At 42.7% G+C, this 16,591-nt stretch overlaps 1 protein-coding gene across 2 annotated transcripts in view; it reads left to right on the top strand.

Moving 5' to 3' along the window:
* The window catches only part of ANOS1 (anosmin 1), a 186,871-nt gene that overhangs the window by 100,893 nt on the left and 69,387 nt on the right, over positions 1–16,591 (top strand). For both annotated transcript variants that reach the window (XM_058714525.1, XM_058714524.1), the window contains exon 3: positions 12,563–12,625. In XM_058714525.1, coding sequence (XP_058570508.1) covers positions 12,563–12,625 — 63 coding nt within the window. The remainder of the gene's footprint in view (positions 1–12,562; positions 12,626–16,591) is intronic.

Here is a 16,591-nt window from a genome sequence, read left to right as displayed (position 1 = left end):
CGGGATTTGGTGACCTGTCTGCCTCCAGAGAGTTAATGATATGCATAATGACATAGTTTAGGTGAGAAAGAGCTATGAACAGACAATGGTTCTACCTTGATTAATGTCATTTTCCCACTCCCATTGTTTTCTGTTTGTTTGTTTCTCAACACCTTCACTGAAATCTAAAAAGCTTCTGATGTCAGAGTTCCCTTTATTGTGAGAGATAGTTGTGATAAAAGGGAGCCCAGATTTGTAGATAGACATGGTGGGAGAGGAATTATCCTTTGATCATTTCAAAGAAAGTTGATTTGCGACATGAGATGTCTAAGGCGTAACGTTGTTGTGCTGGGTTGGCATGCTAATCCTCTGTGGTTTAGGCTCTGATGATGGTTCAACTGTACTTCCATAGGATGTCTGCCAAAAGATTTCATTATTTGGGCAAGACCCAGTGCGCTTTTCGACACACAGGATTGTAACAATTTCTATACCAATTTAGAGCTGGAGGGAGTCCATGAATACTTCTAAAGGCAGTCGGGTGCACATATTTTAGGAAGTATATTGAAAAAAAAACCCCACTTCATCTAAAAAACCAGATCTACAGTTTCCCAGAGAAACTGCTGCCATTAATTTAGAAAACAGAAATGGTCTTTGGAAACCTCTCTTGATAGCATTATTATATGCTATGAATCTATACCTGTCTGAAATGAAAAGTTGGATTTTTGTGTGTATTTGTATGTGGAACGCAAAACTTACTCCTTCTCTCCAGGCAACAATGCAGACAAAAATTAAATATAAACTATTACTTGCTTCCCTATTATCCAACGGGAATTTTGTGTGTGTGTGTGTGTGTGTGTGTGTGTGTGTGTGAAAGCATACCGTATGTGCTACAAAATGCACAGTGCCCTAGTCTCAGATTTTTCCTTTTGATCCCACCTTCTGGCCACACACAAGAATAATACCACCCCACCCAAACATAGCTGTTGGAATTTTGGCAAAAAAAAAAGAAAAATGTGGCACTTTTAAAACAATTATTGGAACATGCTTGAGAGACAGGAATGAAAAGAAATTGTATTTTCTTCTTCAGTTGAAAGAAAAAAGGTAGGTATCAGGGAAACAGGAAAGAACTAAAATTCTTTTCATTGGTCCTTTAGATATGGAACAGAACCAGATTCACCGAGCACCTATTTTGTGTAGGTATTTTAAAAGATTGTCTTTAGAAAATTTATTTCAACATGATCTTCTTTGGCAAAAACATTTGTACTCTTTTCTGTGTCGCAAACGTATGGTTCAGAGAGGTTAAAATAAAACTCTAATGGGGAGAAAACATGTAGCATGTGGTAGATGAGGAATTCTCCTCCAGATTAATCTGACTCTGAGGATCCATGGTCAGTCTCTTGTCCGCAGACCTGGCAGGAATGATCCACTTCTGTGCTCTTGCCTCTGAGACCTCTGAAGCTCAACCAGCAGATTGGCACTTATGGAGGACACCTTCATCTGATCACTCTCTCACTGTATTAGAAAACTCTCACTGGAACGGCTATTCTTGTACCCCTTGAACACTGTCTTGTACCCCTACATCCAAATTCTTACATTCTCTAAGCCGAACGTTGGAATTGAAGGACCCGTGTCCAATCATAGAGCCGTGGACCGAAATCCTGCTGACCAGCCATGGTGTCTACAAAGATATTTTAGTTTCTGAATCTGGAGGATGTAGGGTTGGGATAGATGACCAGCAGAGCTTCCTTGCCTCTCTAGAATTCTATGTTTCCATATTGTAGCCCCTGAAACATTCTCTGGGACCTTGGTCAGTTGATTATTTCCTGTTTCTCTTCCATCTTCAGCCATCCCTTCCTTCTTTTCACCAACATATTCCAACATTTATATCTCCCTGAGTTCCAGTCTCCTGTTCACAAACAGAAAAAGGGGAGAGAAAAACATTTTTGCTGAAGTATTCAGTGTTGCCATTGTAGCTCTTGAATATCCCAACTCCCCAAAGTCTTGACACTCTAATCTTCATATTTTCTGTATTTCCATTTCCACGTGTAGCATGGACGTTTGCTTATAAACAAACACACCTTCCTTCTTTTCTTCCCTCCTTCCCCTCCCTCCTTCCTTCCTTCCTTCCTTCCTTCCTTCCTTCCTTCCTTCCTTCCTTCCTTCCTTCCTTCTACTTTCTCTTTCTCTTTCTCTTTCTCTTTCTCTTTCTCTTTCTCTTTCTCTTTCCCTTTCCCTTTCCCTTTCCCTTTCCCTTTCCCTTTCCTTTGGTAGACTTAGAGAACTTGGAGGAAGTTTTTCCTGTGTGTGTAGTTCATAGATTTAGCAGACCTATCACCTAGTGTGACACTGTGGTAGATGAATTCTGGAAATATTTATGAAAGGAATGAACGAATGAATGAATGGTGTAAGAGGAAAAACAGAGAAACTTATAAATGCCCATCGTTTCTTCAACCTTTCTCCAAAACTCCATGTCCACAATTCCAGTAGCTTGTTGGGCATTCCTTTGTGTACATCCACTGGACACCTTGAACTCCTCACGTGAACCCCTCAATTGTTAAACACCTGCCCTACGTTTGTTTCTCCCACACCCTCCATCTGATGGACACCATGGCTTCCTTTCAGATGGAGGTTAGAAGTGTTGGGGTGTTTTCCTGTTCTCATGTCTCCCTCATGCCTATCTCAAGGCAAACCTGTAACCCTGTCCGGAGCAGCCCTACATCGCCTTTCATGGGTTCACGCTCCTTTTCCTTGTATCCAGTGTTCTCTGCCATCCAGATGCCATATCAATGCTATAAATGGTAGACAGAAGCTTTGGAAGACATTGCAAAAACTGCTCTGCTTTCATTTGCTGCAAGACCTCACTTCTGTAATCTAACGCCTATTTCAGCTCTTTCAGGGCTCCTGGACCCAATTCCAATGTGAGGGGTTGTCCCCCTCCCCCAGCACCAAGCAATTCCCAGACACCAGCAACATGTCTGAGAATTAATTCAACTCAATTCGGACATGACAGGGAGGCATCAGATCCCACAGATCCTATGAGACTGCCCAGCTTGCCTCCAGCTTCATTGGCCAATGCCAAATCCAGACTGGCGATAGATTGGAGATGCTCATGACTCCCTCTTTAGGGTCTGACTGATTTCCTAGAGCAGCTCACAGAACTCAGGGAAGCACTTACATTAACCAGTTTATTAAATATATGATACGGGGGTGGGGGCACCTGGGTGGCTCATTTGGTTAAGTGTCAGACCCTTGATCTCAGCTCAGGTCATGATCTCGTGGTTTGGGAGATAGAGCCCTGGCTCTGTGCTGACAGCATGAAGCCAATTTAGGATCTTCTCTCTCTCTCTCTCTCTCTCTCTCTCTCTCTCTCTCTCTCATTCTGCCCCTCCCATGCACATGCTCTCTCTCTCTCAAAGTAAATGAATAAAACAAGCAAACAAAAAGATACAGGATATGAATCAACAGGCAGGTGAAGAGATACATAGGGCAGGGTCCCCAACAAAGCAGCTTCTGTTTTTATGGAGCTTGGGGCCGAGCTCTGTGGCACATGGAAGTGTTCGGCTTGCCCAAATGTGAAAGGTATCTGGAAAGGATTAAAAAAAAACCAGACCTCTTGTGTGTGTGTGTGTGTGTGTGTGTGTGTGTGTGTGTGTGTGTTTGGTTTTTTTTAGGTTTATTTACTTATATATTCATTTTAAGTAATCTCGACACCAAACATGGCTTGGACTTAGGACCCTAACATCCAGATTTGTGTATTCTTCCAACTGAGCCAGCCAGGTGCCCCAGTCCTGTTTTGTTTTTATGAAGGCTCCATTACACAGCCATGATCAACTAAGTATTAGCTGATTCAGTCTCCAGCCCCTCTCCCCTCCCCAGAAGTCAGAAGGTGGGACTGAAACTTCCAATCTTCTGATCAAGTGATTGGTCCTCCTGTCAATCAGTCCCTGCCCTTTGGTGTGGTGGTGGTGGGGGGGGGGGGTTCCTAAAGTCACCTTCATTAATAACAAGACACCCGTTCACCTTTATGGCTTTGAAGCATTTGCAGGAACTGTGGACGAAGATTAAATATATCTGGCAAATATATTTTGGTCATCTGAAGGACCAAATATATATATTTTATAAGTCGTTGTATTGCATCAATACTCAAGTTGTCTTAAACACAAAGTGAGGCACGCACCTGTCTGTTCTAGGAGAGTTAGTGGCTTCTCACCGAATCCCAAGGGCCATGCTGCTAGCCTTGTGTTTTGCCACGCCTTCTCCTCTGTTAGCTCTCCTGCACCATATCCCCCCACGTCTATCATCCATGCCCCAGATCTGCTAAAATCGCTCAAGTCCTGCTCTTCCTTCTAAGTTAATTCATGAGTCCTCAATTCTATGAAATTCTCTCCAATTTTCCCATATGGAAATACATATCACTTCTTTAGTGTCTTCTGGCACATTCTTCTCTTGGTTATTTTATGCTTCATTGCTTTAGACTTATTTACATGCTTTTCTTCCATGCAAATTATATACTGCTTTAGGGCAGAATGGCTGACACATTTTCCTTCATCTTGGAGACTAGATGAATACATTGCATATAGGAAACACTAATCCTTGTTTGTTGATTTAGCAGATGTTAATTTGACCGGGTTGGATTGTACAGAATGCTGACTGCTTTGTTTTAACCATGGGTTCTATTTATTTAATGTAATGTAATTATGGGTTCTGTTCCTTGATTATTGGACATGTGTGAAAATTTGAATTTTATACCAACCTTTTGTGCTTCAGAATTTATTGTAATTGCTAGTTAGGTAATATAAGTTCCTTTGCTGGTAATGTATATAAGTTAATATAATTTCTTTTTACGAAAGTGTTTGGTTAAATGTAAGGTATGGAAATTTGTGCTAACCTGTCCAGATGGAGGTTCACCAAAGCAGTAGCAATAATTTCCCTCTCTGTTACTACTTTGGCTCGTGGGAGTTGGGTCCCTTCGTCTGTGGTATGAAATACTGAGTCTTATTGGTTATGACTTCATAAGTACCTTGGAATTTGTAACACCTAGGGCATTTTGGAGCTGAATCCTTTCCGAGATCATAGTAATTCAGTAATCTTACAGATTTGTGAAGTACTTTTCAGTTTCCAAATCCCTTCCACATACATTATCCTGTGAAGCACTTGTAGCGGGTGGCGTGAACAGCACAGTGTTCTGTAATGGAAGTAACATTCCTTTGAGTGTGCCAGAGCAGGGGTCTGGCTTCCAGTTCCGGAAGTTTCCACCACAGTCACTTCCTTTCTTTACTCAACCTCTCTAAACTGCAGTTTCCTCTCTGTAAAATCTACGAATAATAGTACTGCATTGTATGTACCTCCACAGATCTGTTGTGATGAGGTGCCACTAAACAATTTCAGAAGTGCTTTATAAATCGGTAAAGGGTTCTGGCACTCTTTGATGTTCAGTAAAATTTCGGACAATAGGAACAACTGTACTCTCCTGGTGGAGTTAGCGCGTGGAGACCGAATATGTGATTTTCCCACAGCTGTAGGTTAGACACATGGCAGAGATGGGGCTCACACCCAGGCTTTCTGGGCCCCTGTTCTGCACTGGCTGCATTTCCGTGGTGCACGGGATGTTCCTGAGAATCTGTCCTGGTGTTTGTGTGCTCAGTCCCACATGCCTTGCGAACGAGGCTTGTACACGGCCAGCAGACACAGCCCTCCTGAAGAGTTTATAGTCAATTGGAGACAGTGTGACTTTAGTACAACTCATAGCCTCCATGAAAAACTTAAAATGTGAGAGGTCTTGGGGAATGCTTGAGTTGCAGACGGGGAATCCATGTGTGCTGTGTATGTAGCAGTGGTCAAAAGCAGGTGGTTTGAAAGAGCTGTTGGTCAGAGTGGACAAGGACAGAACAGACTCTCTTTAAGGAAGAAATATAGTAACTCAGTGGAAGTTGAGGGGTCTTGCTTTTGGGGAACAGAAAAGAGACCAGCTTCATGGCAAAGCAAGTCATAGGAGGCTGAAGAAGTTGGTTAGGCAGGATTTGCTGGTTGACCAGATGTTCTGTATGTAAAACTGTATATTTGAGGCTTAATTGGATAATTACTGTCTAATTTTGTCAGAGAACTCACATTATCAAAACCATGTCTTACAAGGATGGATGTGACCAAAACATGTAGAATTGTGGCATAATTAGAGGTGACAGTTCTGAGTTAACCTTTCCTCCTCTATCCTGGGCCACTTGTTTCTCAGGATCAACTGTTATTACGACTAATCCACTGCATTTCCGTTGCTTTTTTTTTTTTTTTTTTTTTTTTAAATTTCTCAACCTCAGCACTATTGAATTTGGAGCTAATTTTTTTTTTTGTCACTTTTTGGGGGGTGGTGAGGTGGGTACTATCCTGTGTGTTGTATGATGTTTAAGCAGCATCCCTGGCCTCTGCTTGCTGGAAGGAATTGTTACTTGTTCTCACTTGTTACAAACAAAACCATCTACGTATATCACTAAACATTCCCTGGAAGGGCAAAATTACTCCCATTTCAAAACCACTTAGAGCAATTAAAATAATGTATCTAATATTTTATGCTGTAAGTAAATAGCAATAAAATTACCTACACAGCGCTGTGCAATACATTTAGAAGTCGTAAAGGTTTACATAGAGTAAGTATCCTGGCATCTCTGAAGTTTTGCATGCTGGGCAGCTCTGGCCGAGAGCTAGAAGGCAGTGAACAGCACTGTGTCCTAGTCATTGGGCGAGATCTCCACTTTACGATTCTTTTTAATCGTAACTTATTCCTCCTTCACTCTCACTCATTATCTGCTTGGTCCCTGGGCATCTTTGAGTGTCCCAGCTCCAGGAACTGCTTATAAAAACATTTTAACTCATCAATAAGTTTGCTTAACAGATGTTTATTGAGCTGGTACTATACATGAAGAACCTTGTAGTAAATGTCACAAGGTTTCAGTGCTCAGTGCTTACATTTTAGTAGAATATCGTATGTACAGGTTTTGTATTACTCTATGTCAAAATATAAATGTAATACAGAATTATCACCTAAGGAAGTGATATTGTAACTGTGTCTCTCTACATGAAGTGAAAAATAATTGATGCCTAAATTCCAGATGACGATCTATGTGATTAGCTCTGTCAGCTGATTGTTTAAAAATTTTCTCTGAATTTTGAAGTTTTTCTTTCTTTGCGTGAAGCAGTAACGTGGGAAGGAATAATTTCATAGAGTTGATCATCCTAAGGTGTGAAAGCTTAAAACACTTGCTAAAATAGTAACTTGTTGTTGTTGTTTCTTTGTCATTTGATCAGGGCACTTATAGTTGTGATTTGTAGTAAATTCCAAAGCAATCGTCTGCTTGTAGTAACCTTTTTCTCATGGAAATGAGATTTCAGTCTGCCTTCTTTGACAAACCTTTTTTTGTTTTGTTTTGTTTTGTTTTTAATCTGGAGAAACAGGATGCTTTTTCTTGTTTGAAGTGTGTGAGAAATGGTTGGGCTTTTGTTCTCCCCCTCTCTGGCTTTTATTGCAATCATTCTACCTGGCTAAGAGCACTCTAAAGAAATAGAGCTTTGGCAGATCTATCCTGCAAAGATTTACTCTGATTTCCATATCCAGGCTTTTCTTGTCAGATAGTTTTCACAGAGGATTATTAAGAGAAAATGTTGGTTGGCATGAATAACATTTCGTGATATATCTTTAGACACTGATGACTACTGGTTATTGGAAATAAGGCAAAGCCTGCAATTAAAATACAACTTTAAATGAATTGCACATACTGATGCTGCACTTGGCAGATAGATTTCAGATTAACAAGAAGACAAGTGCGTTATGTATTGCTTCCATTAGCATTTCACAAGTAGGCCTGTGTTTGGAAATGATATTTCTTTCGTATAAGGTATTTGTTCCACAGTCTGTCAGGAATTGGATTATGTGGAATTGTGGGGGTTTCAAAGGATTGAAACTTAAAAACACTTTTTTTTTAATGTTTGCTTATTTTTGAGAGTGAGAGAGACAGAGTATGAGTGGGGGGAGGGGCCAGAGAGAGGGAGGGAGACACAGAATCTGAAACAGACCCCAGGCTCCCAGCTGTCAGCACAGAGCCCCACGCGGGGCTTGAATCCATGAACTGTGAGATCATGACCTGAGCCGAAGTCGGACACTCAACCGCCTGAGCCACCCAGGCGCCCCGAGGATTCAAACTTTTTAATGCACTGATGTCTGTAGTTGTGACAATGCAGCTAAGCACGTATGTAGTATCGTGTTTTCACAATTTACATGTTTGGTAATGATCCAAAGCTAGAATGACGTAATTTTGAGACATCGTTAGCCACATTGCATCGAGCAGTTTTACGTGGAACGAATGTTCTATGTTTCCTGAATGAAGTGACAAAGACTTCATTTGTAAGTATAGCTAAACTTGTCTCTCTGAAAAATCCCTAGACCTTATGGAGTGGTCCTCAAACATGATGGGGCATGTCTTCAACTGAACAACATCTCAAGGTATCCTCAAGAGTGCCATTTATTATCCCCAAATGGTCTTGAGAAGGAAATAGGTCTAGATATACTTAGTAAATGACTACTAAACTTTGTGGCTAGGAATCAATGCCTAAAAACATACAGAGAGCTCTGAGGATAAGGAAGTGGACTTACCTTCAGGAAACAAGACTGACTCTTTAAGGAACTCGTAAAATATGTCGGGTAGACAAGTTTTTAAACAATTTCATTGCTGTTAGAAACCGGTGTTCTTTTAGAACTGTTATATCGGCAAAACCTGTGATTTGCTCTAATATGCTTGGGAGGGGTGAACACCAGTGAACTGGGGACAAATTCGTGCAGGCCTTAGAGAAGTATCATGAAAGAGCTCAAGTTTTAAAAAATAAAATACGGGCGTTTGTGGGGCTCAGTCCGTTGAGTGTCTGACTTTTGGTTTCGGTTCAGGTAATGATCCCAGGGCCGTGGGATGGAGCCTCATGTCAGACTCTGTGTGTGGAGCCTGCTTGGGACTGTTTCTGTCTCCCTCTCTCTCTGCCCCACCCCCCATGCTTGCAGGGTCTGTCTCTCTAAAGTAAATAAAAAATTAGGTAGGGGCCTGGGTGGCTCAGTTGCTTAAGCGACCAACTTCGGCCCAGGTCATGATCTTGCAGTTTGTGAGTTCGAGCCCCACGTTGGGCTCTGTGCTGACAGCTCAGAGCCTGGAGCCTACTTCAGATTCTGTGTCTCCCTCTGTCTCTACCCCTCCCCTGCTCACACTCTGTGTCTCTCTGTCTCTTAATAATAAATAAACATTAAAAAAATAAAGTAAAAAAAATTAAGATTGAGATAACTGAAAAATGAATTGTTCCTATGCAACACTAAAGAATATAAAATATAAAATATTCTTACAAGAAATAGGTTTTTCTTAAAAAATAAAACAAGAGACATTGTGAACTCTTTTTTTCCATCGAATCCTGTAGCCGTTCTTTTTGCTCCCCTAGCTTTATTGAGATTTGATTCACAGTGTTGTAGAAGTTTAAGTTGTACAATGTGCTGATCTTTTTTTTTTTTTAACTTTTTTTAACGTTTATTTATTATTATTATTTAAAAAAAATTTTTTTAACGCTTATTTATTTTTGAGACAGAGAGAGAGCATGAACGGGGGAGGGGCAGAGAGAGAGGGAGACACAGAATCGGAAGCAGGCTCCAGGCTCCAAGCCATCAGCCCAGAGCCCGATGCGGGGCTTGAACTCACAGACCTTGAGATCGTGACCTGAGCTGAAGTCGGACGCTTAACCGACTGATCCACCCAGGCGCCCCTAACGTTTATTTATTATTGAGTGACAGAGAGACACAGAGCGTGAGCAGGGGAGGGGTAGAGAGGGGGATACATAGAATTTGAAGTAGGTTCCAGGCTCTGAGCTGTCAGCACAGAGCCCAATGCGGGGCTCGAACTCAAACTGCGAGATCATGACCTGGGCCGAAGTCGGACGCTCAACCAACTGAGCCACCCAGGTGCCCCACAATGTGCTGATTTGATACAGCTATCTCTTGAGAAAGGTGTACCACAATAAGGCAGTTCTTTTTAAAGTTTAGTAAACTTCAGAATTTCCCGGGAGAATTTGTTACAAGGGATTTCTGGGTCCCCATCCCAGAGATTCTGACTCTAAGCCTAGGGGCAGAGGCTGTGAATTTGCATTTCTGATAAACTACAAGATGAAGTTCATGTTATCAGCCAGTGATGACAGTTTGAGCACTTTTATCATGACAGATTGATAGTTGACACATGGACAGCACTTTGTTTTCATATGTATATATATTTTTTGATGAAAAGAAAAAGACAATGGATACCTGAAAATTAAGTGTCACCATAGAGTCTTACGGTCTAACTTTATTTATGTATGTATGTATGTATGTATGTATGTATGTATGTATGTTTATTTTTGATAGAGAGTGACGGAGAGCAAGTGGGTGAGAGGCAGGGAGAGACGGGGACAGAGGATCTGTGGAGGCTGTGTGTGGTCAGCACCGAGCTCCATGTGGGGCTCAAACTCATGAACCCTGAGATCATGACCTGTGCCTAAATCAAGAGGTGGACACTTATCGGACTGAACCACCCAGGTGCTGCCAAACTAGATCTTTATTTTAAAAACAGAGGGGGAGGTGACTACCAAGGACAGTGAAAAAACACTTTCAGTATGTATCCTGATTTCTAGAGTATGCATATCTGGAATTTAACTGAGAATTTTGACCTTAATTGAAAACTTTTGTCAATAATGAAATAACGATCATAGATAAAATAATAAGGACTTTATGGGTGCCTGGGTATTTAGATGACTGACATTTAGCTACATGACTGTTAATTTTTTTGAGAGTTAGAGAACACGTGTGAACGTGTGAGCCAGTGGAAGGGCAGAGGGACAGGGAGAGACAGAGAATCCCAAGCAGGTGCAATGCCCAGCACAGAGCCCACTGTGGGGCTTAATCTCTAGCCCCTGAGATCGTGACCTGAGCTGAAATCAAGAGTCAGACACTCAACTAACTAATCCACCTAGGCTGTTAATTTTTACTAATTAAAACTTGCTTTAAAACATAAAGTTGAGAATCAAATCTCCACTGTATTAATGTAACATTTTAATTTCAACCATGAGGACTGGGTGTTATCTCTTATGTATTACTATATGTTATATAGAGTGTATATAGTACTATATATTATTTATAGTACTGTATTTTATGTGGTATATGTAGTGTATATATAGCGCTGCAGTATACATAAATGTGTGTGTGTGTGTGTGTGTGTGTGAGTATAGATAGATCCATGGTATAGTATATATAAGGTATATAGTATACATGTAATATATATAGTACTATAACTTATATATTATACTAGTGTTATATATAGTAGTAAACTATATTATACATGTATATATACTTTATCCCATAATCTTTATTGTTACTTATATAAATATGTATACATTTCATATATAATATATACTATTATACGTGCTGTACATTATTATTATTAATATTTATTATGATGGCTGTTATTGAACAATGGAGCCTAGCCATCACCTCTGATGTGTTTAAATATATATATGGTGACAGATTTTATACATATATTCAGGCTTTATTCTGTATTCTGAATAGTTTTTTAATATTTTTAGGTTGAATTTATATATTCTTTATATTTATTTCATAAGTCTTTATGTTACAGTGTATTCAATGCATTTTGGCAGAGTAATTAAACTGGATACGTGTTCATACTGGTGGACCCATTGAGCTGAAGGCATTAGTTAACAAGTACCTATTACATATATTTAACACACTGAAACTTCACCCAGTCACCTGCGGAAGAATATATAGAAATAGAGAAAAAAGGGGCGCCTGGGTGGCTCGGTCGGTTAAGCGTCCGACTTCGGCTCAGGTCATGATCTCCCAGTCCGTGAGTTCGAGCCCCGCGTCGGGCTCTGTGCTGACTGCTCAGAGCCTGGAGCCTGTTTCGGATTCTGTGTCTCCCTCTCTCTCTGCCCCTCCCCTGTTCATGCTCTGTCTCTCTCTGTCTCAAAAATAAATAAACATTAAAAAAAATTTTTTTTAAAGAAATAGAGAAAACAGGCCCATGTTGCCGGTTGAAAACAAGTCCATGGTAGAGTTTATGAAAAAACAAAATTCATCTGTGACAACAACCTGTAGAAAACATTTCTTCTGTCCTTTTTTTAAAGACTTCGTTTTTAAGGGATGTCTCCATCCAACGTGGGACTCAGACTCACAGCCCCGAGATCAAGAGCTGTGCGCCCCACTGACCAAGCCAGACAGGAGCCCCTAGAGAACCTTTTTTGCTGAATACAAATACTTGTCATCTAAATAGTGTTCTGCCTGGTGGTGGGCACCACTACCCTCCCTACATGGCACCTGCAGACAGGGCAACTTTTCTCTGGTTGTGTTGGTTCCTGTTCTGTAGGGATGGCCCTGCTCATACAACGTTGATGCGATCCACCGAGGAGCTGGCTTTGCGAAACAAAGCAGACGAGCAGACATGGAAAAGTGAGGTGCACGGGGTTGCTTCCTTTGGCCTTGTTCCTGTCCGTTTGTTTATTGACTCTTCTTGTTGCTCTCTCCCAGTGTCTGGAGCCGTGCAAGGACACCTGGGACCTACAGAAGGAGCAGTGCCACAGCCTCTGCGAGGTAAGACCGCGCCCGTGTCCATCAGGGGAACCGTAGCACGCGGTGTAAATCTCCACGGGGATCACTGGTATGGAAGGGCACCCGCCTTCTTCTGCAGGTTGGGGAGATCAGTTTACTTCGGCAATGTGTGTGTGTGTTTCTGTGTGTGTTTCCGTGTGCGCGTGTGTGTGTGTGTGTTCACGTAAAAAAGAAAAACATTATTGAGATTTCTTAAAACCGAGCCCCTCCCCTGCTTCCATTATTGGTTAATCAGACACACAAGAATAGCTTTTACTACATATGCTTCGAGACTAGAACCTTTTTAAAAGAATTTTTTTTCAAATGTTTATTTTTGAGAGAGACAGAGACAGAATGGAAGCAGGGGAGGGGCAGAGAGAGAGGGAGACACAACATCCGAAGCAGGCTCCAGGCTTTGAATTGTCAACACGGAGCCCAGTGTGGGGCTCTAACCCATGAACTGTAAGATCATGACCTGAGCTGAAGTCAGACGCTTAACTGACTGAGCCCCCCAGGCGCCGCAGGAGACTAGAACCTTCTTAAAGGTATAAACTAAGGCTGCCCTCATGGGCTCTTCTACAAGTAACTGTCAGCATGATGTTGAAGTTTACCTGCTGGTGGGAGAAGACACCCATTTTATATGTAGTGTGGTGCTCAACATTTCCACATCATTGTTCACCCCCTATCCTGGGCGGAAGGCTCAGCTACTTTTAACTGTATGGGAGGTATCTTACTTGCCCTGTGCTCTCAGGTAGGTCATGAAGGGTGTTATTGTCCTGGAAATTTCCTGTCTAAACTCATCAGTCATGCTCCAGAGGAGACAGCTGCTCTACTGGGCTGTCTCCTCCAGAGCAAACCAGGGGTCTGGGGTCTGACCCAGCCTAGGATGTGCTCAGACATAGCCAGGAGGAGGGGGAGTCGGGCTGAGTGCATGGTGGCCTCTTGAAGAAAGGAGAATGGGGGAAGTCCACAAGGCCTGTGCAGAGCAGTGGTTGGGGAGTCTACTGTGGCAATCCAAGAAGCTCTGTGGGGAGCCAACCAGAAGACACGCCCCACGGTATCAGAGTGACATGATGTTACCGGGCTTCTCTGAAGGGAACCGGAGGCTGATAGGGAGCTCTTCTGAGCTCCTCCAGAGACCTAGCAGTCCAGCCTTCCCCCGCGTGAGGTGTTCATATGGTCCCGTTGCCTGTGTGTCCCCTTGGATGGCGTACAGATTCTATTCTGAGAATATGAATGTGGAGTTGGGCTAATAAGAGCTCCATCAATTTTATGGGGGATAAAGTATCTCCACAGTCCCCTGATATCTTTGGCCTTCTCAGTAAATGTGGAGATAAGAGAAGGCCCATAGCAAGTCCATGAGAGTCATGTGTGGAAGCACTGGGAGGCTGGGGCTCATCAAGTCGGATGGCTCCCCAACTCTAGGTAGAAAGACCAAGTCTGACACTTTTCCCTGTGTCCAGGTGCAGCTGGGGCTGGGCATGCCTCAGACAACTATGAAGGGTGGTGGTGTAATTGGGTTCTCCCAGGAGAGCGTTCGGCATTGTTTGGGAAAAGTGGAATGGAAGTTTCTCAATTATGAACATGATCAATATGAGGTCTTCCTAATCTCGCTTTGGTTTTGCTCCAAAAGTCGTACTCCGCATTTTGTGACTGCTTGGAATATTGGCGGTTTGCAAACTCTTACGGACTGACGTCTGTGTTGCCAGAAGCACTTCAGACCCGAGGATTGCCGTCAACGAAGTCTTTGGAAGCATTTTGTAATCGCAAACATGAAAGTGCCTGAATAATACATACAATTGGCAGATACGCAAAGTTTTTTTAGCCAATTGCTCTGTAAGGACACTCACAGCGAAGCTAATGATGTAGTGTGACATCGGATGGAAGAAGAAGCTTCATATGTCTTTGTCACCAGCCCTTTTCTGGATGGTGGGGATGCTCCAGAGTAGCGTAAATCATGGTTTCTGTCCTCCATCAAGGGAGCTGACATATTACCCATCCGTTTTCCCAAAACATTTTGGCTTCTTCAGGGATTCAGGCCAGACTTCTCCGGAAAACATATGCTGACCTGGCATTCAATTTAATGTATCTCTTATTAGTTATCTACTGGTACCTAACAAATTACCCCCAAGCTTAGTGGCTTAAAACAACACCCGTTTATTATCTCACAGTTTCTGTGGGTCAGGAGTTTGGACACGACTCAAATGCATTCTTTGCCTCCGGGCCCCACAAAGGCTGTAACCACGGTGTTCGCCGCATTCCATTCTTGTGTGGGGGCTCGACCGCTTCTGCTAACACTCTGCTAACAGGCTCATTGCACTTGTTGGCAGAATCCATTTCCTTATGGTTAGAGGACTGAGGTCCCGTTTTCTCAATGGCTGTTGGCCGGGGTCCACTCTTAGCACTTGCAAGTAGCCTACAGGTCCCTCACGTGTGCCCCCCCGCCCCAGGCAGGTCACAACATGGCTATTCTCCAGCAGGAGAAGCCTGATCTCCAGTCTGCTGAAACCAAGTCTCATATAACACAGCATATTCTCAGGAGTGACATCCATTCTACTTTTCTGTATTCTACTGGTTAGAAGCGAGTCAGCAGCCCTTCACCCCCAAACACACACACACACACACACACACACACACACACACACACACACACACACACGCAGACATCAGGAGAGGTTGTGACTCTGTGGGGCTCACTCTAAGGTGTATCTACTCCAAGAAGCAAATAAACTGAAATGGTTCAGGCCCCTCGAAGCATAGAACAGAGCAGAGTCATCAGGAATAAAACAAAGGTCATGAGCTGAGGCGGTGTCTTGTATGTTCCCTAACACACACACCTACTTATATTTTGTATTTTGTGCTTTGCATAAACCATACATCCACAGGAGTTAAAATATGCTGTTGTAGGATCTTGGGGAACAAGATGTAGCATGCTATTTGCTTCATAAACACATTACCCCCTACTATCCGTGACTCTGGGTTGACACTGTTACTTCTGATATCCGAGAAGGAAGATAGAACTGAAGGTCATCTGAAACCTCTGTCCCTGGAAACTCCTAATGTGACAGCATGCTTCTGTAATAACCGTTCCCTCTGAAGCAATCATGAGGCCTTCTGAACCAAATGCAGTTTGTTAAAATGGGACTCCTGTACAAATGGTGATTCCTAGTCTGGCAGGAGAGGTTAATTGAAACTCAAGAGGCAGGAAAGATAGGGACCGGTTAATGTGAGCCCTCTGTGGGCGCGCCTCATCCCACAGTCAAATAACTCGAGCCTCACTGTTCGATTTCAGTTCCGTTGGTCACTTGTACAGCTCTGTATATGTTTCCTTTCTCTTTTGCAGTATGGCTGACTGTTATGTTGAGGTAGACTGAATCCTGACGGACTGACTGACCCCTGTTGTGGCATTTTGGAGGCTACTCACTCACTGAGGCAGACCTCACTACTCACTCACTCACTGAGGCACACCTGACACAATGCTGCCTTCCTTTCGGTTATCAGCGACTTACTAAGAGTGCATACAGGCTCCCTGTTTTCATGACCTAAACTTTCCTAAACGTTGAGACCCAGAAGGACTCTAGATTCTTCTACAGGTGGAACAGCTAAACTGTTAGATATGTTTGACCCAATGTGTTTATTTGTAAGACAATCTCAGCTTTATTTGTCTTCTAAGGCACAGGTTTGCAAACCATGGTCCCTGGAGCAAAACTGGGCTGCCTCCCGTTTTTATAAGGAAAGTATTATAGGAGTGTGGCCACACCGGGTTGTGTATAGACTGTCTGGGGCAGCGCCCGTGTTATGGCAGGAGAGCTGAGTGGTCCATGAAGCTGGGGCTATTTCCTGTTTGGCCCTTGACAGAAATAGGTTTCAAACTCCTGCCTCAAGAAAAAAGAGCAACGGTCCTAACTATATCACAAAACCTGCCCAACTATTCAGAATGTTGTTACTTCCTAATCTGTGTCACCAGCA

This window comes from Neofelis nebulosa, chromosome X (assembly GCF_028018385.1).
Source record: "Neofelis nebulosa isolate mNeoNeb1 chromosome X, mNeoNeb1.pri, whole genome shotgun sequence".
Taxonomy (NCBI): domain Eukaryota; kingdom Metazoa; phylum Chordata; class Mammalia; order Carnivora; family Felidae; genus Neofelis; species Neofelis nebulosa.
This window is presented reverse-complemented; position numbering and strand designations above follow the sequence as displayed.